This window comes from Lethenteron reissneri, chromosome 25 (assembly GCF_015708825.2).
Source record: "Lethenteron reissneri isolate LAM-NWPU_2019-01 chromosome 25, ASM1570882v1, whole genome shotgun sequence".
NCBI lineage: Eukaryota > Metazoa > Chordata > Hyperoartia > Petromyzontiformes > Petromyzontidae > Lethenteron > Lethenteron reissneri.
The window spans coordinates 2,010,220-2,035,091 of NC_083803.1; the positions used below are offsets into that span (position 1 = coordinate 2,010,220).

Consider the following 24,872-nt stretch of genomic DNA (forward strand, 5'->3'; position numbering starts at 1 on the left):
GCAAAGACTATCACATGTTACAAATTGTTAAATTCTGTTATAAAATTGTGAGTTAACTACAATGCCTAATCATTCGCTTTAGAGTTTACGGTCAAGTATGCAGTCAGATATGAGCATTACTCATTCTTGAAGGTACAATTTAAGGTCAGAGCGAGATGGAACTTCAACCATGCCTGTAACTGCTTGACTTGCTGCTGCATCTGGTTGGCTTTCTGTAAGTTGCTCTGTGCTTCACGGCGATGTTTTTCTAACTCTGTAGCGTACATAGATTTCTCCTCTGCAATGGAAGGTTGACAAAATAAGAAAGACGTTTATAGTCCAGCAATTGCAAATTGTCAAAAAATTAATGCAATCATATCACAAAAGCACCATCGAATACATTATGCCATGATGCATCTTCAATAATGAATGAAAAGCCATTACTCACCCTGTTGAAACTGCTCAAGAACTGTCTGCAAGTTTGAGAGTGATGCTGCATACTGCTGTGCCTGCTGGCGGGCAGCATTGCACTGCTGCACTGCAGTATCCCTCTGCAGAGACACTGCCCTCAACTGTTCTTGCAGCATGTCTGCTCGCATCGAGGCTTCATAACTATGGCAGGCACAAAGACACGCACACAGACAGGCAGAAACAAGCAAGCATTAAAATATCCGAGAAAACAAAGCAAATAAACACCATTTTCTGTGGCGGTATAATAAGTACCAATTAATCGATTAAAAAATATATATTTTAATCCCATGACACACACGTGTTGAAATGTGGATAAAAAAGCAAATATGTTAAAAGCATGTTCGTAAAAATAATTTTCATTTCCGAATTAAACTTTAAAAGTAATTGCATATAAACAGCAATGTATTTGACTAGTAGGGAATCTAATATGAAAATCTGTTGAACAATTTTATGCACAGATTTATGTGCTAAAACTAATTGCTTTAATTAGTACTTTCTGACCGTATCTTTAATAATTCTTGGTGTTCATGGCCACAATAAAAAACAAAATGCCTCTTAGCAAAAAAGCTTGAACATTAGTCCCATCATGAATGAGGTGGGAAAACATACTTCTAGAATGAAAGTATAAATTCAGGTAAAATAAAATGTTTACATTCTCTTTTTAAAATATCACTTGTCGAAAACAAAAATTACCACAAACTCTAGAACTCTAATTAACTGCTGGTATTTTTGGTGGGTGTTCACGGAGTTTGTGCAAGTGTAGTATGGCTATGATAAAGTGCTAGGGTCGTGAATAGCGGGTGACCTTGCTGAACCATGACAAGTGAAGCGTGGAGTGGTGATCTTGCCTGGTACTTTCACTCGCAGAGTAGGCAGCGTTGAGCTTTCCCCGCAGGACGGTGACCTCGTGGCTCAGAGAAGCCTCGCGCTCCTGGCCGGCCAGATCTTCGAGTGTGTGCGCTTCTTCCACTTGCACGAGGTGTGCACGCAGGCGTTCCGCATCCTGACGAATGCGCAGCTCCAGCTCCGCAACTCGTTCCAGCTGCACAGGTTCATTGTGACCACCGCAAGCAAAAAAAAACGAACATCTCACTTGAACCTTCTCTCATTCCGTGCCATTTCCAGCGCACACCCCAGCTATTTGCGTTGATTAAAATTGGTAGGGCTTCACTGCTGAGATCTCGTGTTCGAATGCAGGCAGCTGCATAGTTCACAAGTGTGGCGAATTGATGGCCTCAGATCTGTAACCAATGACTGCACTTTAAAACACCCATCTTATTGTACTTAATTTGGTTAAATTCCAGCTCTGAAAATGTAACATTTCAGTTTGAGACTATATATGTTCAGAACACGTGGGGAAAGTGTAACCCCAACTGTGTAAATAATAAAGAGGCCACTTTGTACGACTTTCTGGAAGTCGTGAAACATCTCTTGCGGGGAGATTCTCCAACACAGTGTGATCGACACACACGCACGTATGTGTGTGTATGATAGAAGGTGCCAGAGAAGGTGTGCTACTTGGTGAGATTTATACATGGATTATTCATCTAATTACATAACGCTGAAAGCACAATTGCAATAAGTTAGATTTGTTTTTGGTAATGTCAGGGCTCAGGCCATATTCATTGAATCATGCACATCAGAATCAAATCCCTTATAATTGATACAAATTCTATGTCACAGGTGCGTAGATCTCTTTCAACCATTGGAGATATTTACGTGCACCACGAAGCGGCAAAAACTTTTTATTTTAATCATGACACCCCATATGTGACAACTGTTTATATCGTGTGGAACCGAGTTGTTTGAGGAGCAGTTCATCATCAATTCATAACAAAGCAAAACGTATGTATTGCAGCAGTAAAATCATGGCAGCATTTATTTAAATAAGATGTAGCATGTCATACACATGCAAGAGCAAACACTCAGCACTAACATATTTTTCATAAAATTATTTTGCCAAGTGTTTAAATCACACACTTCAAAGCCAAAAGGAAACAGAGTGTGTGAAGTGTGACAAGCTCTGCTGTTTTCCCACAGCGAGAGGATGATCACACTTTCAGCTTCGTAGATGTGATCAAACAGAGCTCGGAATAATGATTCTTGTGCCAACGCTGTGATAAATGTGACTCTCAGAAGGAATTGCCACGCCACCTCCTCACTCCCAACCGTGCTTACATCTCGTGTGAGAGCCATGTTCTCCATTTGTTTTTGTTTCAATGCCAACAGCGACTGATCCCGCTCGTGCTGAAATGCCACGGCTTGTTCTTGTTGGCGTTTAAGTTCGGCGAGCAATGTTTCCAGCTCTCCCGCACTCCCCTGGAAACAACCACATCCAAGATTAACAAGAGAATTAACTGGCAGGGTTTAAGCTAAACATTCATACAACAAAATTATGGTTAATGCAGTCTACGTAGATTGAATTAAAAAAATTAAGCAAGACTATTTTATGCCAAACGTGACATCTATTGCAAAGAATATTGTCAACTTTCTTCAGATATAGCCCCATGTAGAGGCGTGCAACAACATCATTCACTTCTCTTAAATGAAATGCTAAAGTTACTCTTTCCCAGCGATGGGGTCATCCTTAACGCAGAAATAACATTCTTTGGCCATGTAGATTTACATTCACAACCTCTCAATATCTCATCCCTTCTGAAAAAATCATTCATTCTGCAATAAATCAACACTGTATAACCACAATGTTCAGTTGGCTGTATACAAATAATGTAAAATTAATGTTCCATATTTAAAATAATATACATTAAAACACACACCACTGTTGTTTGTGATGGAAAAATTGAGTGAAATAGAAATACAATCAACGGCATACCGTATCCTTTTCCCTCAGCAGCTTCTCCAGTGCGGCGGCCTTCTCTTTCGCAGAGCTCGTTTCAAACTCCTTCTCGCGAAGCAGCATGGATAGCTGCATAGCAGACTGCTGCAGGGCACCCAGTTCAGAATTCTGTCCCTGCGCATGCTGGCTGACTTGTTCTTTCTCCTCCTTCAGTTGGGCCAGATCAGCCTCCAGGAGCCGAGTCCTCTCCTTCAAATTTATCACCGCTTGCCTCAGCAGCTCATTTTCACTGTTCCAAGTCCTCTGCTTCTCTGCCGCAGCTGCAATATCTTCACATTGCCTTTTTATCGTGGTATCTTTCTCTTGCAATAACTTCAAGAGTTCTTCCGATTTCTTCATTATGTTTTCGGTTTGTTCATGGTTTGCACCGTGGTCAGATTGACACATTTTTTTTTTCCGATTTGGAGAGATCAGACAAGTTATTTAAAAGTTGATTGTTATGTTCTTGTAACTTTTGCAGATTGACATCTTTTTCTTCCAGAATTTTACGCAAATTCTGCACCTCTTCTGGCTGAGAGCTCCAGTCAGCTGCCGGTGCCTTCCCTGGCTGGGTTGCGTGCTGCTCATTTGTAGGAACTGTATTTTGTTCTTCTAGATGTAGTAATTTTAAATTATCGATGTTCATGTTACCTGTATTATCAACATCCGAATTATGAGTCTCCGAGACATTGAGGTTAGTCTGGTTATCAAAAGATGTATTTTGGATTTTTTCTGTAATGCGATTTCCCGTCGCCTGTAGGGAACAAAGACCGAGCTGCACTTTTCCAAGATCCTCTCGTAGGCTCTGCAGACTATGCACATGCTGTTGATAGCCCTGAAGGAGCCCATCATAACCCTCTTGAAGGTGGAAGCCTAACCCTGCGTCCTTGGCAACTTGGCCAGCAAGCTTGCGCAGCTCATCCTGCAGATGTGCAGATTCGTGTTGCATATTTTGGACGGATGTAAGTGCCTGCTGCTTCCACTCCTCAACCTTCTTCACTTGTTGCCGAAGCTGCTCTCGCTCCTGCAACACCTCTTCAAACTGGGCACCGCTAACCAATCCTTCCATGTGTGGCTTCTGTTGTTGCTCTATTGGAGAACCATCTCTCTCAGCTGGTATGCATGGAGAATGCTCATTGGAAGCCTGCAGCACTGCCAGCAGTGTCTGGCATTTCTGCGATAAAGCATCGATTTCTATGTCCTTCTCGCGAACCAAGCGAGAAAGATTCTGGATCGCCTCCCTTGACATATCATAACTTCCAGAATTTTGTGCCAGCTCATCAGCCAAGCGGCGGTTTTCCTCCATCAAGCTCTGCAGGCTGTTCTCCTTGGCTGCCATCATGTCCACAAGCTGGTGCTGCTCTGTCCGGAGTTGAGCATTCTCCCTAGCTTTCTCATTGAGCACCATGAGGATGTGTTCACGTTCACTCATCAGGGCTTGTACTTGATGCTGAGCTGTTGCCTCAACACCCGATCCCATCGATGAGCCCTGTGGGCCACACTCTAGGGCTCGTGTATGCAAGTGCTGAATCTCTTGCTCTCTGTGTTTAAGTAGTTGTGCAAGTTTCCCTACTTCCTCCTGTAAAAATGTCATCTGCTTCAACTCCTCGACGAGGGAGTTATTCCTTTGGTTGAGCGAATTAACTTCGATCTCTTTGTCATTTAAGCTTCTTAAGAGATGTTCAACTTCGACCTTGGATAGATCTTGCTTTTCACTTTCTTGGCTCTCTGCTTGCTGTTTGTTACCATTTTCTTTCAAGAAAACAGGAACGTTCACTCTATCGATTATCTCATTGGAACACGGTGACTGGATGCTTGCTAGCACTTCCTGAAGGTGAACAATTTCATTGTCCTTTTCAGAAATTAGCTTCTGAGAAGCTGAGATTGTCTGTTCTTGCTGAGTTTTGGCTTCAGAGAGATGAGATTCTTGTTGTTGGATAGTTTTCTGCATCTGTACGATCTTAACATTTTGCTGTTCGGTCAGCTGCTTTTGAAACACTCTTTCGGCTTCCACACCTCGAATCTTTTCCATGAGCTCAGCAATTTCTGTTTCTTGCTCTGAAATTATGTCCACTGTCTTTGGGTCGACTGTGGGTTGAAGGTGGTCAATTTCTTCTTTCAAATGGCTGTTTTCTTCCTTCAGAGTACTCAGCTGATTTTCTTTTTCTTCCAATGAAAGTCTCAAAGCAGCAGCGTCTGTATCCTGAATGGCCTTACATCTTATTTCCAATTCCTCCTTAAATGCTGTAAAATAATTTTGCAATTCCTGAATTTTCTCATCTTTCTCAAACATGAGTTTCATCAAAGATGTTTGTTCTTGCACTTTTGAAAGCAGCATTTCTTTGGACTCCTTTAGTTCTCCCTGTAATCTTTCAACATTGTGTTCCAATGAAGAATTGTCCATTTCTTTCTCTTGAATTAATTTCAAAACTCGCTCGTTTTCTGTTTTCAGCACACTCGTCTCTGTGGCACACTCATCAGTGAGTTGTTGAATCGTTAGCTCGTACTGTTTTCGTTGAGTTTCCAGTTTGTTCTCAGCCTGCCTCAACTCAGCGTCCACCTGTGTCTTGTCAAAGCTCATGTTTTTGGTCATTTCATCTTTGCTCGTCTTTGCATCTCCGAGCTGGCGGTCGGTTTCCTTAAGTTCAGCTTCCGCCGCTGCCAGCCTCTGTTCCAATTCTTGCCTAACAATTCTCATATCATTAAGTTCAATCTGCAGTTGTTCATTTAAAAGTCTAATATTCGTTATTTCTTCTTTAAGCTGCTCAAGTTCTTCACATCCAGAAAGTGCAAACATCTCCATTTCATGTGAATGCATCTGCGTTTTTTGTGAGAATGCTTCCAAAGGTAGTTCTTCACCACAGATACCCTTGGGCTCCATATCAGAACAATTTTCCTGCAAGTCAACGTCGGCGAGTCCCTCCACTGTCGCCTCGCTCTTGACGAGCAGGAATGACGTGGAAGAGGCGTGACTTCCATCAGTATCATCTCCACGAGCCAAGGCAGCGCTCGCCTCTGTCAGTTGTAATTCCAGAGTCCGAAGCTGCTCCTGGTGCTGAGTGGACATTAAATCTGCTTCTTGGCGGTGTTCCTTAAGTTGCTGTCTCAGCATGACGATATGCTGCAAAGCACAAGTATATGAGCAAGGGGTGAGAATACACCTAAAGTAGACCGACAAAATAGGCTCTCAAATATAGTAAATCACAATTTTCGATTATTATATTTAACGCCATAATTAGGTGAAGGCGCAGAATGTAAAGAATGTCAAACACGGCAGCTTTAAAATTCAAGTTAACATGATGTGTGAATTTAAAGCGCAAATCACGGACAAATGTATATAGCCAAACATTTATAATGTAAATATTTTTAAGACTCCAAAATGAGGTAGCAGTTTCATAAAGCTCACTATTCATCTAAAATAAAAGGTAGAATATGGTCTTAAAGTTGGAACATTTTGTTGTTGTTAATACCAAGTTGTGTTGATATCAAATTACTCTTTAATTCATTCTATGTGGAATAATAATAATAATTAACATTTGCTCATTTGCCTATGATAGGCTAGTCATCGAACAAAGACCGTGACTCCATCGCACCCTTTCAGATGCGCATCTGCGGCCATCTGGAACGCACTTCCTTCCGATATTAGGAAGCCACTGGAGCTATACATGTCTAAGTCGAGATTGAAAACTCATTTCTTTACAACTGCTTTTTGTGTTCAGGTTGTTGTCCTTCCCCCGCACCTCTGATTAGCATGGTTGGCTATGTCCGGTGAAAAAGAAGTTCAACACACATACAATGCGATTGTTTGTATCTGGTGCTTGAAAAGCTATTTGACTCAACAGAAACCGTCTGCACACTCAACCAAGCTCACAAATGAAGGCTTCCAATTTTTTTTGTTACAAAAGACAAAACCCATTTTTACTAAAATGGAACAACTAAAATGAGACTTCACCAAGTACAATAAAAGATTTTAGAAGTGGGCAGATAAATGGGACACTTTAACCAGGATTATGCACAGCAACATTAGAAGCCTTTTTCAGAACATTGGATTGGAAAAGAGGCATAAAATATCAAGGGAAATCCATTAACAACCACAGAATAGCTGATGACTGTTACAAAATGAAAAATCAGGAAAAATATTAAATTTCCAGATGGAGTATGTGGACATCCACAAAATATTTTCTCACTCATGCCAAAAGAAAAACTAATTTCCACAGAACCACTCAAACTGTATGGAACATGGCTGTATTAGAGTTATTGATGTAGACATTGGGGGGAAAGGAAATGTATTTACTTGAGTGGCCTCCTGGTTTTGCCTGTCCAGCTCCTCCAGCTGGGAGAGAAGCGAGTCCCTGTGTGTCATTGTGTGTCCCAGCTCCTGCTCCCTCTCTTGCAGCAGCACAGTCAGGGTTTGAAGATCCGCTGCACTCCTTTGCCACGTGGGGCCTTCTGCCTCATTTGGCCCTTCCTCCACCTCCTGCCGCACCATCGCATCTCCCAGGCTGTTGCCCTCGCACTGCGATCCAGCATCTCTCTACAACTCAAAACGGCCACAAACGTCACGTTAAGACAACAGGCACCAGGTCCATTGCAAAAAAATAAAAGCATTTCCACCGTAGTTGCAATAATTTATACGTGCTAACGAGGGGGAAACGTCACTTATTCTCATTATAAAGGTTGTTGGGTTAGATCGCGTAAGTATAAATGTTTCGTAACCCTACACCACCTCGCACGGCCAGTAAAGTTGTTCACATAAACAAAACACGCCAATTAGTTACTACTTCAGACCACCAGCGTGCTGGAGAGTAAATCCACAACATTTACAATTGTAAATCAAATAGTCCAATTGTAAATGTTGTGGATTTACTCTGCAGTAGTAAACTAATTGGCGCGTTTTGTTTACGTGACAAACCTTACTCGCTGTGTCGGGTAGGTGGAGGGTTACGACACCTTTATACTGACGCGATCTAACACAAAAACCTTTATGATGAATAATATTGGTCGCAAAAGCCTGCTACGTGTTACTTTTATTTTAATAAAGTGACCACACTGATAACAGCAGGGATTAACCTGTAACTGAGTTGCAAAGGTCGTTTTGGTTAACTGGATCATTTCATAAATACAATGCTTGAGAATAAATTTTTTATATATTGACTGGAGAGGGCAAAAGTTTTTCAAATACTGCAACTGAATATGCCAATTTCTGTATAGATAACACTCGTATCATTAAACGGTAAGGGGTCTTCAGAGTGTGAAGAACTGTAGAGGTATTCAGGTTAATTGTGGAATGTTATCACAGAGGTTAGTTGCGACAGTTTAACTAAGAATGATGCCAAACGTGTTTAGCTGCATTCCTAGATGTACTCAAATATTATGTTAAGCTGACATTGCAGAGTATTTGATTTGCAGCTGAACTACTTAAAAAAATCTCAAAGCAGTTTGAAGAAAAATGTCACATGTCGATGTTAAAATCAGTCGTGAATCTTTAAGTCACCCATGAGCAGCTTGTTTGGAAATTGATGAATACATTTGAACGTTGGCATGTACAACATTGTAAATGTGACAATCTTGTCGCGTAGTGGAGAGTTAATGATAAGATTTTGGCATAAAACCATTATGGATCATTGAATGAACAGTTATTGTATGCACTGAATGTGTTAATTATAGTATTTTGTTTACCACAGTCACTTTTGTCTTTTTTAACTCCATGCTCTCATCTGCAAAAGAAAAAACACTGCGTTGTATAATGAAACAGCGGTAGGCATATTAATCAACATGATACTATATTAGAAAAAAGGTTTGCTGGCTTGCTGGCGCGTACACACATCTGCGTGATGACGTCACCCACATCCACAGCTTTGTGCCGGATTCCTGGAACCCGCTGAGGTCACGCCTCCCTCCCCCCACCCACCCTCCATCCCGCAGTGAATCCCGTGCAAATGTGGGCAGTGCCAGTTTATTATAAATGATGCTTCCAAAACACCATCATTACTTAAATAACCACTAATATATGAAAATGACCACCTTGAATAAGCGATGGCAATCCCACCTCCAAAAAAAAGCATGAGTCTTTAAGAAGCCTATAGCAGGTAAAAGCTAATGCAATGTGGTGATTGTCCTTTGGTTGAGGTATGGTATGACACAGAAGTTAGTGATCAATGGTAAGACCTAAAACCAAATAGTGCAACATTTTAGGAGCAGACATTGGTCGTTTGTTGATTGTCCAACAGTTATGGAATCTGGCATAAGAAAATGGTGACTTATGTATCGACAACATAAATATGTATTGCTGTTAATGTAAAATGATCAAGTGTCCTTACCTGCGAATCCTTGCCTCATTCTAGAGGGGGCATCATGTGACGCTTCATCATTCTGTGCACCACTGGCAGCATTATCTGAAATGCAAGGTCCGGTGCCTGCATCTTCGATCTCTTGCTCTGTGTGAAGCAAAGATGCTGCGCGACTATTTTCAGCAGTGGTCTGTAGAATATCACAGCTGGGCTCTGCACAGGACACAATCACATGACACACTTACTTGTATGTATAAACAATTAACCATCAAAATGTCACCTCAAGATAGATACACAGTGAGACCTCGCGAAGTTCTGGGCCCTGAGTGGTCGAGACATCTGATTATTATGGGGGTGGGGGTTGATGTCCAGTATTCTACTAGTAATGAAATAACAAACAAATACTACATTTCAATTTTATGTAGACATAATTAAGCCAAGATCACTGCTGTACAGCTTCATCTAAGCCACGGTCACCATGAAGCACATGTGGAAGGTAAAGGGTCTTTGGGATAGTCTTAGGAATATGAAGCAATGATCTTGTTTGTATGTAAGATAAAAAGTAAAATGAAGTATATCTTAAAAATACGACAGCCCTACACGGACAGGACATGCAAGGGAACGGCTAGCCAAAATCCATACACCAGACAGGACTATATAGCTTCAGAATTGTTATTTTCATCTCCTACCATACATAGTTAATGGTATTCTAGCCAATATTCTTGGTTCTTTCAGTAAAGTCACGTAGAAGGGAAATAATAAAATAATAAAAATAAAACAATACAATTCTCACGACGTTTCGATTGCAACACAAGCAATCATCATCAGCAGCAGCTGGTTTTCACACATCATGATGATTGCTTGCGTTGCAATCGAAACGTCATGAGAATTGTATTGTTTTCTTTTTATTATTTCCCTTCTATGTGACTTTACCGAAAGAACCAAGCATATGAATCGCTGCAGTCACGAAAGCTTTAAATCAAAAAAATTCTAGCCAATGTTTTTGGTGTATTTGATTAATTCATATGTAGCTATTTGATTGCTCAGAATTAAGGATTTTCAATTTCAGCTTTGAGAGGTTTTTACTTCAAACAGACCACTTAATGATTGAATAAAAGTAGTCCGAAAAACAAGTATTGAATCAAATACAAAACGCAGTTTTACGTTTGCGTGAGACATCATCATATTTGTGTTCAAGGTTTGCATTGACGAAAATAAAGTAATCAAAAACAAACCAATTATAGGGTAATGGCATGTGCTGCTTATGGCACCTGAGCCAGTAGCAAACCAGGCTGATACAGGCTCTTATGCGAGGACAAATCATCAGGGCTCCACCCCAAGCAAGCGCACTCTCACGTAACCAGAGGCAAATCCTGACCTTGCAGAAGCTGCAGCTGCTGCTGTAGCTGGGCAATGTGGTCTGCCTGCTCAGTGGTGTGAGCGCGGTGTGCATGAGCGGCTTGGGCCAGCTGCTGGCGGTGAGCGTCTTGCAGGGCGGACACCTCGCGCTGCCTCTCATCCAGCTCGGATGTAAGTTGCCTCTTCAGCTCCTGTCGTAAAGCAGTCACCATGTCCAGCGGCATGCACACACAACATCATGACCTGCTAGGCAGGTTATCGTCGAGATTTACACGTGCGCAATATTGGAACACCTGTGTGTATTATTTACTTGGTTAGTTTTAACTTGTATACACAGTTTTAGGTGCCTGTAATTTAGTTAATCCACACCATCCAAAACACAAAAGAAGCATGCGCAGTATGTGCTAATGAGTACATTCCGTGTAATGTACAGCTTAGTTTCTGTCATATCACAAGCATGAGTCTGTTTTCCTTGCCATTTTACTCTGGAGATGTGCCAAATACAATTAGGTCAGACACTATTTCATCAAACAGGGCGAGACTAAACATAGTTCACATGAATACAATGAAAATAAATTACAGGAAAAATAAATTTATATAATAATGTAAATGTATAAAGCGCCCTTAAACAATCGTTCTCAGTTCACCAAAGCATAGCACGCAACAATTGAATGGCAATTGTACAATTTAATATATGCAACACTCATGGCAATAGAATAAATACAAACTGCTGTACCTTAACCATGGTCTGCAGCTTGTGCACTTCATTATTTTCTGAGCTGCCAGGTTCTTCACCAACAGCAGCCTTAAATACAATATTTTAGATAAAAGATAAACATTATAAATATGCAAATGTTTAAGACTTTTAGAGAAACAAAAAATTATCAAAACATTTTTTATAATGCTATAAATGTATGTACAAAGTTAAACTCTACTACTGGCACTTGTCAGTATACATTTCCACAATTAAAGTAAAACAATTGAAGTTGAAACACGTTTACATTTTTTCTCAGTATTCCTTGGTGTCCCTGCTGAGATAATTATCAATTGGATGGCACTCAAACACTGGCAATGCGGAACTTTGGTTAAAGTATCAAAATCCTTTGGCAGGAGTCAGTCTCCATACGATGACAACTGGTTATTGTCAATGTGATTTCCTATTCACGTGAGTTTCAAGTGAGCATAAATACATTTACTGTATTTGTACACAACATACTGCATAGCAGTGCCACCAGTTAAACAAATTATGATTGATATGCAATTTGAATGAGAAATACCACTCAAACACAATGCAACAGCTGCCTATGCATGCATTGCATGTGTAAACGCATGCACACCCTGCCTGCAGAGTTGCTTTAGCAAACCTGAGCAAGCTGACGCCAGTGGTCTGCCTCGGTTTGGAGGCGCACCACCTCCCTTGACAACCGGTCCAGCTCAGCGCTCTGAGAAGATGACCTCCTCATAGTCCACCTCATCATCGGTGCGGAAACCATGGGCAACCGACGTGCGGAAATGGAGCTGTCCCGTGGAGGCGGCCGAAGAAGCAGATGGGGTGGAGCTCTGAGTTCCTTCCTGGTTTCCCATGCCTTTCCAGCCATCTTGTGCATATTGTAGTTCACGCAGCTGCTCCTGGAGGGCATTTTGCCTCGTCCGCAAAAGGCTCACCTCCACCTGGTATGATCGCATACACATACACAGCCCTTCACTGTTTCGCCTGCAAATGTCAATAATAGTGATTCAATCACGTTGTACAGGTAAACTTCTTAAAGCCAGACTACAGTTAGCTGGAATTTTGCTCCTCAAAATATATGAAAAATTAAGCAAAACCTCTGACCAGAAGACTATTTCCACAATAATTAAGCGTAGAGCAGTGGAAGACTGTCAGCACTACAAAGTGTAAGACGCTATCCCCGACCATTGTAATAAGTACAACCGATATGCATGTGTGCACCAATAATTGTAAATCTATATAATAATTTGTTGCATGGAATTTGTTGAATCTTACCCTTCCTTGAACACTTAAGTAGGTCTTCCTTTTGCTCTTTAGCAGCTCTCTCCGCTGCTAGTTTTTTATATTTTGCAAATAAATGAAGCACATTACTCAAGCCCAATTGAAAATGTTTTAAATATTCCACAGAACTCCTCTCTTCTGCTTCAGTTATGTGAAGCACTGTACTTCAGATGAAACTATAAATGCGTTTTTTAGTTGTATTAATGTATAAATAATACAGTTATAAATATGTAGTTGATTATATTACGTGTTAATATTATGTGAACATAAGTAATACGTAGTCATTTTTCTAACTCATGTTTCCACTGTGATGGACATTCGATGCACTGTTACACAGTGTGTTGTTGATCATTGTTTGCGATTGTCATATTTGTGTTTTAGCCTTTGCAAATACAGTACATATATTAGTTACGTATTTGCCCGGGTTTTCAATGTTGTAAGGAACAATATTTTATCACGAATTCATATAATTTAACACATTGGAATATAGATGTCATATTCAAACGTGTTCAAATATGACGTGTCCTATTGTTACAATACCAAATACAGCATTTTGTTTAAAATCATACACATGAAAAACAAAGCAACACATTCCATATGCGTGGATTTCCGGGTTGGACTGCAAAGTTGAGAACTTTTTCTCTTTAGCTTTTGCCATGCACCGCTGTTACTCAACTTCTGAAGATGCCTGCAGCACCGCAAGGCGAATGCTCGATTAAAGAAATGCTGAACATGCAACCCAACCCGCAAAACTGCACTTGAACTCCAAACTCAACCTCAGCTACTTTAAATATGTGAGCACATCTCTAAGTGGTACTAGCTGTGTCAGCGTTTCTTTTCTAAGAGCGCTCCCCACAGCACATTGAATTGACTGTGCCAATTGAAGCAACGAAACCACGCAAGTAACCAGGCCGTGCTTTTTAAAACCCTGCATGGAAGTGTGTGAACGTGTAGCCCGGTTAAATTCATACCTCCTTTTGCTGCAGCTGCGTTCGGTACTCGGCAGAGACGTGCTGCACATGCAGCTCAGCCGCCTCCTTCTTATCCTCCAGCTCCGCACACATTGCACGTAGCCGCTCATGCTGCATTGCCAACACACACATAGGTTTACCAGAATGCAACAACTCTGCCCTCAACAGGCACGATGACTATTCATGAAACGACGATGTACTTTTTTTTTATATATCGTACTTTATATAAGGTTTAACATTTGTATTAGTATGCATTATAAAAGTGGCTTAAGTGTCCATCTCTCTACACAACAAAGATTGCAAGAGTTCCTACTCTGAAAACGAATAATGATTATAATTAGTGGTTTTTGACAAATTTTACAATTTTATCAACACAACTGTTTTCACTGCATTTCAACAAGCTGTCTCATGGGGGGGAAAATGATGTAATATTAAGCAGCTGGATCACAGTTACTTCCATGCCCATGATGGAGTAATGAGCTGGCATGAATATTGTGGGTGTGAATATACAAGCTAAGCAGTTTTGCTATTCCAGCCAACGTTGTAACATTGATTATAAAAACTAGTCATTAATGCAAGGCTATTCATAATATTGATTTATTCTTAAGGAGTGATCTCAGGCACTCACTCTTGCCAATAACACAAACAGGCTACAACCTCGTTAAATACGTTAAAAGGTATTTATTTTTGTTAAAATATAATGCGTTTGCATGAATTAAAGGCTTAATCAATGAGACTACTTAATTCATTAAAAATAACCTAAAAAAATATTACGGTAACAATTGAACACGATGGTGATGGACAAGTTGAATCAATTTTAATTTGTTAAGTGATTCATTAAAACTGAATCTCCAAAACTGTCCTCATGCTGTTGAATACGAATTCACATGTAATATTACCTCTGATTTCTGGGTTGTACAGGTGGCCTGTAATTCCTGCAGCCTGGCTTTCGTCAGCTGGAGCTCTGTAGAAGCATCTGTTTAAAAAAAAGCATACATATGTGTTGAACAAAGCATGCGTATCAAAGAGTACACAGGCATCTATGTTAAATTTAGTTCAAAAGTACCTGTGGACGGAAGGCAAATAAAACAAGTCAAAGTAAAAAAAAGGAAATATTAACTTTCTATCTTGAACACGTGACCCACTTGTATTTGATAATAGCAACAGTAATGGCATCACCACCATCCACAGCAATCTTAAACACTTAAGGATGCAATGTATTGTAATTATTGGCACATTCCATTCAGTACTCTTGTACTATATTCCACAACTCCTACTTTTTGGCAATGTGATAAGAGTATGAATGTGATTTCTCCGCCACTGACTGAAGCTGCATCTGTTTCAGATTCAGGCCCAGTGGCAGGTTGCATACACCACCTAAAGTTAAAATTCCCCTTAATTTACGCCTTTTAAATAGTTCAGGGAATGTTTATGCAGCTGATCTCCCGGGCGACAGATGTCGTAAAGAGTTTAACATTACTACTGAAACACTACAAAAACTAAACACGCTTTATCATTTTGCTCTTCGATTTTCACTGGATGTACCAAGTTTATGGTCTTGGTGTGGTCTGGGACTGCTTTTATTGCTATTTCGCTGCCTTCCCCAAGCTTACATTTAGTGTTTAAAAATCGGCAGGAATATAAGTACATTATTTATGTTTACTTATTTACTTTCTTGTCTTTTCAATACTGCACTTTGCACTCCTATCGGGGCTTTTTTAAATTGTTTATTGCTGTACCTCGCGGACCCACCCCTCCTGGACGCCTGTTAAAAAGCGCTTCATAAATAAGCGAATTGGATTCCTCCAGGATAAAGCAAGATTCCGATTCTGAAAGATGTAGAAGTCACGATGTCCTCCCCATCATTACAACCTTACTTCCCCTCGTTTTAATCTCACGCCGTAAGACGCCAACACTCGCATTAAACGCCGCTTTCATTTCAATTCCTCGTGCACCTTCACGGCCGGACGTGACATTAGCATCAACTTTAAACCCCGACCCCTCGTTAAGTGTGGATCGTGAAACTCACCGCCACGTTCCTCCGTGCCCTCCGTGAGCAGGTCCTTGGTGAGGCTGGAGATCTGTCCGCTCAGCGAGGACAGGCTGCCTCCCACCTGGCCCAGCGACTGGCCCAGGCCGCCGCCCAGACTCCCGAGGCCCAGCCACGACATCGCCCACCACCACCACCACCACCACAGCCACTAGTCCGACGTTCGAGGCGAGGCTCCTCAGACGCGAGACTCACGACGAGTGGCTGACGTGGCCATGGCCACGCACCGCGGCTGCTGCTGCCGGCGGCTCCGACCGCGGAGACGACTCGGATCCACCACGGGCTTCAAGTGCACAACCCCTCGGGGCTCCACTCCGAATGGCTCCACTGTGAGTCACCCGCTCCGCTCACAGTCCCGGATCCACTCCGAATCAAATAGTTCCTCCCTTGAGTCAACTCCGAATGGCTCCACTCCGAGTCCCGGCTCCACTCCCAATGGCTTCACTGTGAGTCCCGGCTCCAGTCTAAATCAACGGCTCCACTCTCAGCCCTGGCCCCAGTCTTGTCTCTAAGGCCCCAGTCTTGTCTCTTGTCTCTAAGGCTCCACTTGTGTCTCTTGTCTCTAAGGCTCCACTGCGAGAGACGCCGACGACGCCGCCGCTCCACCTCGCAATGCCAACTCGACGGGCGCCATCTTCAGGGGTCAGAGGGCGCGGGCCGTCATCGAGCCACGTCACGCGTCGCTGTGATGTGGCGACGGCGCTCTTGTGTGGTGTGGGAAATGTAGCAGGTGATGTTTATATGGTGTGGGAAATGTGGAGTGTGATGCTTATGTGATGTGGGAAATGTGGAGTGTGATGTTTATGTGATGTGGGAAATGTGGAGTGTAATGTTTATGTGATGTGGGAAATGTGGAGTGTAATGTTTATGTGATGTGGGAAATGTGGAGTGTAATGTTTATATGGTGTGGGAAATGTGGAGTGTGATATTTATGTGGTGTGGGAAATGTGGAGTGTGATATTTACGTGGTGTGGGAAATGTGGAGTGTGCTGTTTATGTGATGTGGGAAATATAAAGTGCGATGTTTATGTGATATGGGAAATGTAGAGTGTGATGTTTAAGTGATGTGGGGAAATGTACAGTGTGACTTTGATTTAAAGCTTTCGTGACTGCAGGGATTCATCTTCTTGGTTCTTTCGGTAAAGTCACGTAGAAGGGAAATAATAAAATAATAAAAATAAAACATAATAAAATACAATTCTCACTGTGAGAAAACATAATAAAATACAATTCTCACTGTGCGAATGGTATTTTATTATGTTTATTTTTATTATTTTATTATTTCCCTTCTATGTGACTTCACCGAAAGAACCAAGAAGGTACAGTGTGCTGTTTATGTGATGTGGGAAATGTACAGTGTAATGTTTATGTTATGTGGAAAATGTGGAGTGTGATGTTTATGTGATATGGGAAATGTTAAGCGTGATGTTTATACGATGTAGGAAATGTGAAGCGTGATGTTTTTACGATGTGGGAAATGTAGAGAGCGATGTTTATCTAATGTGGGAAATGCGAAGCGTGCTGTTTATGCGATGTGGGAAATGTGGACCGTCGTGCTTAAGTGGGGTGGGAAATATAAACGCTCGTGGTGGTGGTTGTGGCTCGGAGGAGGCCCCAGGAGCTGCGAGGTAGGAGGAGGCGGCGGCGGAGCGGAGCCGGGAGACTTCCAGTAGCAGCAGCCAGGACTTGCTGCTGCTAGTGTTGTTGTTGTTGTTGGTGTTGTTGTTGTTGTTGCCGGTTGTGTGACTGCTTTACTTCGTGCGGGGCTCTGCTCGTCTGCGGTGGAGTTTCGCGTCGAGTGTCGGGGCTGGGCGCGGCTTCCTGGTGCGGGCCCCGGCCTCAACTCGCAGCATTCGCAGTAATAATGTCGTCGTCGTCTGCCGCAGTGACACTTCTAGTCCTTTAAAGGTCCCCCCTTGAGAGTGAATTGAAGGCTGTGGTTACGCCGAGTGTGAATGACGTGAGCTTAACTCTTCGGCCGGTGCGCGCCGTGCCGCGTTTGGGCCGCATCGGTCAGCACCGCGGGGAGACCGAAGACGGCTGGGGGGGACGATGACCCATGATGTTGTTGATGTCGATGTTGTTGTTGACCACCCCACAGCTCGGTGCGCCGTGCCAGTCCTTTGAGACCGCACGGCTCGAGCCATAACCCTCTCCCCGAGGAGGAGGAGGAGGCCCTTTGTGTTCACCAGAGGGGGCCCGGTGCGTGGTTGTGGCACAACGACGCGCGGCGATTCGTGATTCGTGGTTTGTGCAGCAGCAACAGCAGCTACGGAGCCGGCAAAGTTCGGCAGTGGATGAGCGTTTTTGAGGCGAGAGGAGGAGGCGGCTGCGGCGAAGAGAACTTCCTCATGGAGGCCGTGGTTTCCAGCGAGCGCCGAGCGCGCTCCGTGTCCGAGGCGGCGGCGGCGGCGGCCGCACAGGAAGGCGCCGGCATCGCCGCGGCGCAGGATGGCCTGGTGAGCCCACGGCTCTCTCGCTCTCTCGCTCACGCTTTGTGAACACGCTTTGTCCTTAAGAATGGGGTTATGCCCACTTTATGGCGATCAAACGGGAGGTTTAATGATGTTCAAACGCCAAATAGAAACCTTTTGCAAGGAATCAAGCACTACATTAACCACGAACTGGCTTCCTCTTGAGACGAGGCTCAAAAGAAAGCTGTCTCTGGTGTGGACCAATCAGTTTCAAAGACAATGCATATATTTCATGGGACCTCTTTTGCCAGTACCAAAATATACTAATAGGGTTTTCCCCCTTTTTTCTGGCAACAAAACTGACACCTTTTGCAAGGAATCATGTTTACATTGACTTGCAGTCAAATGCAAACAAAAAACAATACTCTGATAAAAGGTGTCAGTTTTGTTGCCAGAAAAAAGGGGGAAAACCCTATTAGTATAATGCATATATTATCAGTGTTTTTTTGTTTGCATTCTGACCACAAGCATTGTGGTTAATTACAGACTTGATTCCTTGTAAAAGGTTTCAGTTTGGTGTTTTAACATCTGTTTGTTGCCGGAAAACCTATTCTCATGATATGATAATATATGGCGTTGTCTTTGAAACTGATGGGCCGGCACCAGAGACAGCCTTGTCCTTTATGGCCTAGTGACATCAGTGTCAGACAAGAGAACAACGCCAAAAGGTGAACGGTGCAAAGACGATGCACGTATCAAAGCATTTATAACTCCGGGTAAGAGTTGGGTAATAACTTCTTATTTTTCATACTTTTGATACTGGCAAAAAGGCCCCATGATATATTTTGTCTTGCGTGTAACCCCCGAAACGTGAATATTGTTGGACATTCTGATTTGTTGTGAGCTGTCTCCTCCACACTGTGAAAAAACATCACATGCCAGCTAGTCCCCAGTTTAGCACCACGTATGTCTAACTTCTTTCGCACCGTACGTAGTGACCAACCCTGCTAATCGGATGGGTAATAAATGCAGCATTCAATTGAGCATTCCAGATTTGGATTGTAATTTTCATTAGTGTCATTGGGGATTTTTCATTGTTTCTTCTATTGCTTATATACAATGATTTAATTGCCATTATTTCTTAAAAGTAAGAATCCATGAAAACGAAACTCATTCAACAATGCAGAACATTGGCCGCAATGTGAATGTGTTGCGTCGCTTGTGTTCAGCCACAGGTCACCACCACCACGACCAGGCAGAGAGGAGAGCGCAGGGAGGATGGGGACGGCAGTGGGCGCGAACGGTCGCACAGCGAGCCCCACACGGACGAGGAGAGCGAGGAGGAAGAGCTCTCACTGAAGTATGGCGCCAAGCACGTCATCATGCTCTTCGTACCAGTCACGCTGTGCATGCTGGTTGTCGTCGCAACCATCAAGTCCGTCACCTTCTACACGGAAAAAAACGGCCAACTGTAAGTGCACTTCACGTTAAGGCTCGCTGAATGGTTACGATAGTTGTAGAATTTAAAGATGCCACCTTGATCTCTAACAGGGGTCGGAAACCTGCCTCCGGAGCCGCATGTGTATCTTTAAGGAGTCCTCCGTGACGTGATTTTACGAGCATTCAGCCCTTGAAATATTGAGTTTATTACTGAATTCTCAAAAAATTGTTCTTGTTCTGTTGGTTGCCTACCCCTGGTCTAGAAACCCATTTGAGAAAAAAAAGTCGTGCAGTTATTTACAAACAATGTCATTGGCTTCTTAGTGCTAGCCAGAAATGTGAAAGATTACTTAAAATGTAATATTTTGTGTAAAACATAGTTAAATGTGTTGGTGTGAGAAGAACACTTTCTCCATGTGGTTTCCAGCCACTTGAGTCGGCTCGCATGAACTGCTTTCTAAAGCAAGTGTTGAAGAAAACAGATTGAAAAAGTCATGGCTAATGAAGTAGTAGAGATTCACGTGTAGCCATTGGATATAGCTGGCATGTCACTGGCCCTGGGAGGTTGGAGGAACCACAGTGACGTTACTTGGGGTTGTTCTTTTTATATTTTCTATGCAATCCCAAACACAATGCCCTACTCGGAGCTACTTTCCTTAGGGTGTCGACATTCTATAGGGAAATACTTTTACCTGCTCACCTAATGAGGATACTATAACCAGCATCACTTGGGCGTAAATTATGACAAGTTAACAGTGGCATGGCTTTGCAAATTGTCTGGCATCGTTTAACACGAGTTGTAATTCTGCATGAGTGAAAGATCTACAGGAAAGTAATGTACTCCTAGAAATGCATTACTTTTTAGTTTTTTTCATGGGAAAAAGTCTGGAGTGATCATGGTTTTAAGTTGGTTTCTTAAGAGTTGAAAAATAACCACCACTTCTGTTGTTCCCATAACCAGCATCTACACACCATTCACCGAGGACACAGACACTGTGGGACAGCGAGTGCTTAACTCCATTCTCAACACCATCATTCTCATCAGCGTCATTGTGGTTTTGACCATCTTCTTGGTGCTGCTGTACAAGTACCGCTGCTACAAGGTGACCAATATACCCACCACTCAACACAAACATATTGCAAATACTGCAGTTTCCATGCATTCTAATCCTAATAATCTTTCTTTCCACAGTTCATCCATGGCTGGCTGATTATGTCATCCTTAATGTTGCTGTTTCTCTTCACCTACCTTTATCTGGGGTAAGTAGAGAAGGGGCAGTTGATGGAATTTGTGGAAAATATTTTTCCGGAAATGTTTAATCTGTTAACATGCATATTGTGTCAAAATTAATGCGTTTAGGAGGCATAAAGCATCGTGTAATTGTAAGTTATTTATATGGTAAAAGTGCAGAATGCTGTAATACTAATCAAATACTAGAAAGTGCCATTTCTAATATTTGTTACTTAATTGTGTGCTGTGTTCAGAGAAGTATTCAAGACTTACAATGTGGCCATGGACTACCCAACACTCATTCTCATCATGTGGAACTTTGGAGTTGTGGGCATGATATGCATCCACTGGAAGGGCCCACTGCTTCTGCAGCAAGCCTACCTCATCATGATCAGCGCTCTCATGGCCCTGGTCTTCATCAAGTACCTCCCCGAGTGGTCTGCTTGGGTCATCCTTGGAGCCATATCTATCTATGGTATAATAACGCAGCATGATGCCTGGGGTTTCTGTAAATGTGGCATACCAATAATAATTCGCTGCAAGCTGTTTGTGTTGTACTGACCGTGACTTTGGGATATTTCATTCTTGTAGATCTGATCGCTGTGCTGAGTCCAAAGGGCCCGTTGAGGATGCTTGTAGAGACTGCTCAGGAACGGAATGAGCCTATCTTTCCTGCACTCATCTACTCCTGTAAGTAGGCGATTCTCATTTTAATTTCACATGTACTCTTTAAAAATGACATGCTTAATGTAGCCTCTGCACTATGTGTATAATGAAATGTAAAATAATAAAATGATCGATACGTATATTTGCGTGTAGAATTGTGTGCATATGTGTACATTTATAAGTTATATTTTTCATGTTTTGAGTGTAATTTTTTTGTCTGGGTGTGTACTGTCGATTAATTTTACAGCAACCATGGTATGGATGGTGGGCATGGCCGACACAAACTCCACGGAGCAGCAGAGTACGAGGCCTTCCCCTGAGCCAAACAATGATGCACAAGGTGCCATATACTTCACCTTTGTCTCCTCAATATACAATGGTTCAGTTGCAGAAACTGGTAACCTAAGGTGGAATATTTTTAGTGGTACTGACGTGGCCAGCAAAATGCTTTGATATGTAATAAAATAAAAGAATCCATCAATGGTAATAGACATATAGAGTTTTACTAACTCGTGTGATTATTGGAAAGTGAGAAATCTGACGTGGGTTCATAGACTATAAAATGGAAGCCTCTACATGAATTAAGCAAAATGTTCATGACAATTGAGTTATTATCCGATAATGACTTTGAATAATGTATTACAGGCAGTTAAAATATTTATAATGTTTTCTGATTTAATTGTGAAAAATGGGATAATTTGTGAATTTGGTGAAATTTCAGTACCAAATGGCGGCCAAGGTGACTTCACGGGTAATTTCTTGGGGGACCCGCAGCCAAGTGAACCCGATGTGCCTCGAACCACTCATGAGGCTCGAGAACTGGCGCGGGAACGAGCACGCGCAAACCCCCCCATGCCACCGGAAGAGTCGGAGGAGGAACGTGAGTGACTTGCGATGCAGCAACCACACTCGGTTTTCTCACAGCATCGGGGGGCATGGAACCCACTACGGCACAAACACCATCGCTCGTTTGATCGCTCAAAAATTATTGCGGTGAAAGTGCAAACGTCATTCTCTAACAAATAGAAATCTTGGTTTATGAAGATGTATGTAAAATAGAATGATTAATGATAAGCTTGTGTGTCTGAGAGTTCAGGAGGAGGTATAAAGCTTGGCCTGGGAGATTTCATCTTCTACAGTGTGTTGGTGGGAAAGGCCTCGGCAGCTGCCAGTGGAGACTGGAACACCACCCTTGCCTGCTTCGTGGCCATCCTTATCGTAAGCAGCCACGCTCCAACACGTTTAGTCCCAAGTACTCTCTGAATTCCTCCTGCATTGGCATCCAACTGCTGGTTTTTTTACACGCTTTTTATTAACTCACTCTGTCGTTGTTGTATAATCAACTCTTGTAACTCCATTTTAACCCACTTCCCAATGTGGTATCGACTGCTAACTTGGTATACTTATGTCATACTGATGACAATACTATATTCTATCATAAAAAATCAAATAAAACATTTTAAACATTCTTTTTTATATGTTATATTTCGGCTTGGGTCTAATTGTCCACGCTCAACTGATGTTGGCTGTAATTGACCACGGTCCCTTACGTTATGGCAAGCTTCGGGGCCACCTGGAGTCGTGGAGTTCTATCATTACTAGTACGGTACATTAAATTAAAGCGTGTTTAAAAAAAAGTATTTTTAAATATTACTTATTTTAAAAACTGATGTAAATTTTTGTTTTAAACCCCCTCCCCTTCCAGGGCCTTTGCCTGACCCTGCTGCTGCTGGCAATATTCAAGAAGGCATTACCAGCACTTCCCATCTCCATTACATTTGGATTGATCTTTTACTTTGCTACTGACAACTTGGTGCGGCCTTTCATGGACAGCCTCGCTTTTCATCAGTATTATATTTAGTTGTGCTCTTTCCCAGCGTTGCATTGTACAGTCCTTGGTCCATCTTCCACAGTGTAACCCTCAATCTGTACAGATTTCTATAAGTTAGATGTTTGTGTTTATTGACCTGAATAAATGTGGGTGTACAACAGTATTGCTACTGTTTCCTTTGCATTGCACCCGTAAAAAAACTTTTCTTCTCAGAGATTAAAGCAAGCACAAGTGCTGGAATCATACTCTGCAAATCTCAGTTGTTTTACTGCACAGTGGAATACATAAATAATATCAGGAATTTAGTTTAACACGTAGGCTCTTATTATGGATCATGAATTTAATTGATAATGAGCCTTATTAGAAGCTTGTATCTTTAAAGCAAGCAGATTTGAGCTGGTCACGGTGGCACTTGCCTATAATTCAGTGCTTTGGATGCAAGAGTTGATGGATTGTGTCGATTTGTGCAACTCTCAACCGCCCTTCACTTGTGAGATGGACAGGAGATGTAAGTACATCAAGTAGCTTTCTGACCCACCTGTGGAACCTTTGAGTATTTTCATTTTGCACGCTGAATACGTTTTTTTCTGCAGATACACGGGTTTCAGCTTACATGCAGAACATTCCTGAAAGTAATTGTCAAACATGCAAATGCAGCATCCTCCTAAAAATGTCTCGAGAGGGCAGCCTTTCCCGTATTAATAAATGATGTTATCGTCATTAAATAGTGGCTGTGTACCACACTGCTGCTGTAGAGACCACGTTTTGCCAGTTTTGAGCACATACTCAAGTTGATGTTTGACAAATGCATTCTGTAGCACACAGGACAGCTTCTACAGACGTGCATTGTATTAATGCTGCATAAGAAAAACTGGGCAAGACACTGTTAGGCAACAGTGTTGAATACATTTTGCTGCTTCACAGTTTGGGTGTTTAAATACAGCACAATTCTTATGAAGCTGCAACAAATGGGTTTCTGGAGTAGCCTTAGAGATGGTTGCTAACACATTAACATTAATCATTTATTGCTATATGAAATAGTAAAAATTAATGTCATGTTCAATGTGATTAAACACTGCTATGTAATAATGTTAGTGTGAGCTGCTGTTTATATAACTACTATAATGAAATACTGTATAATCATACTTATTTTTAATACAGCAATTGGAATACTTTAGCACAGTCGTTCTTAACCTGGGATGCACACACTCCCTGGGGGTGCGAGACATGCCAGATTTTATTTAGAAGGTAAATCATCTAAACACATTAAGTATGGGCACGTAAGTACAACTACTTTGCGTCATCAACCCTCGATGTATTTAT

At 42.1% G+C, this 24,872-nt stretch overlaps 2 protein-coding genes across 3 annotated transcripts in view; one reads left to right on the forward strand and one right to left on the reverse strand.

Annotated features, from left to right (window-relative positions):
* The window catches only part of LOC133346994 (thyroid receptor-interacting protein 11-like), a 28,285-nt gene extending 11,628 nt beyond the window's left edge, over nt 1-16,657 (reverse strand). The window contains 16 exon segments of the mRNA XM_061558862.1: nt 174-277; nt 428-591; nt 1,299-1,492; nt 2,629-2,769; nt 3,284-3,700; nt 3,702-6,407; nt 7,581-7,820; nt 8,966-9,003; nt 9,607-9,789; nt 10,955-11,126; nt 11,672-11,740; nt 12,300-12,371; nt 12,373-12,606; nt 13,918-14,028; nt 14,817-14,893; nt 15,947-16,657. Coding sequence (XP_061414846.1) covers nt 174-277; nt 428-591; nt 1,299-1,492; nt 2,629-2,769; nt 3,284-3,700; nt 3,702-6,407; nt 7,581-7,820; nt 8,966-9,003; nt 9,607-9,789; nt 10,955-11,126; nt 11,672-11,740; nt 12,300-12,371; nt 12,373-12,606; nt 13,918-14,028; nt 14,817-14,893; nt 15,947-16,088 — 5,064 coding nt within the window. The 5' untranslated portion in view covers nt 16,089-16,657.
* An 877-nt stretch (nt 16,658-17,534) lies between these two features.
* Nucleotides 17,535-24,638, forward strand: LOC133346996 (presenilin-1-like). 2 transcript variants are annotated; one of them, XM_061558866.1, is made up of 11 exons: nt 17,535-17,595; nt 18,225-18,426; nt 19,611-19,852; nt 20,783-20,924; nt 21,014-21,081; nt 21,307-21,527; nt 21,644-21,742; nt 21,966-22,058; nt 22,440-22,598; nt 22,815-22,936; nt 23,424-24,638. In XM_061558866.1, the coding sequence occupies exons 2-11, from the start codon at nt 18,265-18,267 to the stop codon at nt 23,577-23,579; spliced, it is 1,464 nt and encodes a 487-aa protein (XP_061414850.1). In that variant the 5' UTR covers nt 17,535-17,595; nt 18,225-18,264; the 3' UTR covers nt 23,580-24,638. The 2 variants fall into 2 exon arrangements, with proteins under 2 accessions (XP_061414850.1, XP_061414851.1); XM_061558867.1 differs by having other exon boundaries at nt 17,542-17,595; nt 18,228-18,426.
* The last annotated feature ends 234 nt before the right edge of the window (nt 24,639-24,872 follow it).

What these genes read in the sequence shown, in the direction of transcription:
- LOC133346996 (XM_061558866.1), top strand. Translation starts at nt 18,265, where the DNA reads ATGAGCGTTTTTGAGGCGAGAGGAGGAGGCGGCTGCGGCGAAGAGAAC. An exon ending in TTCACCTACCTTTATCTGGG is followed by an intron (nt 21,082 to 21,306) that starts GTAAGTAGAGAA and finishes TGCTGTGTTCAG; the next exon opens with AGAAGTATTCAAGACTTACA. An exon ending in TCCTGCACTCATCTACTCCT is followed by an intron (nt 21,743 to 21,965) that starts GTAAGTAGGCGA and finishes TTAATTTTACAG; the next exon opens with CAACCATGGTATGGATGGTG.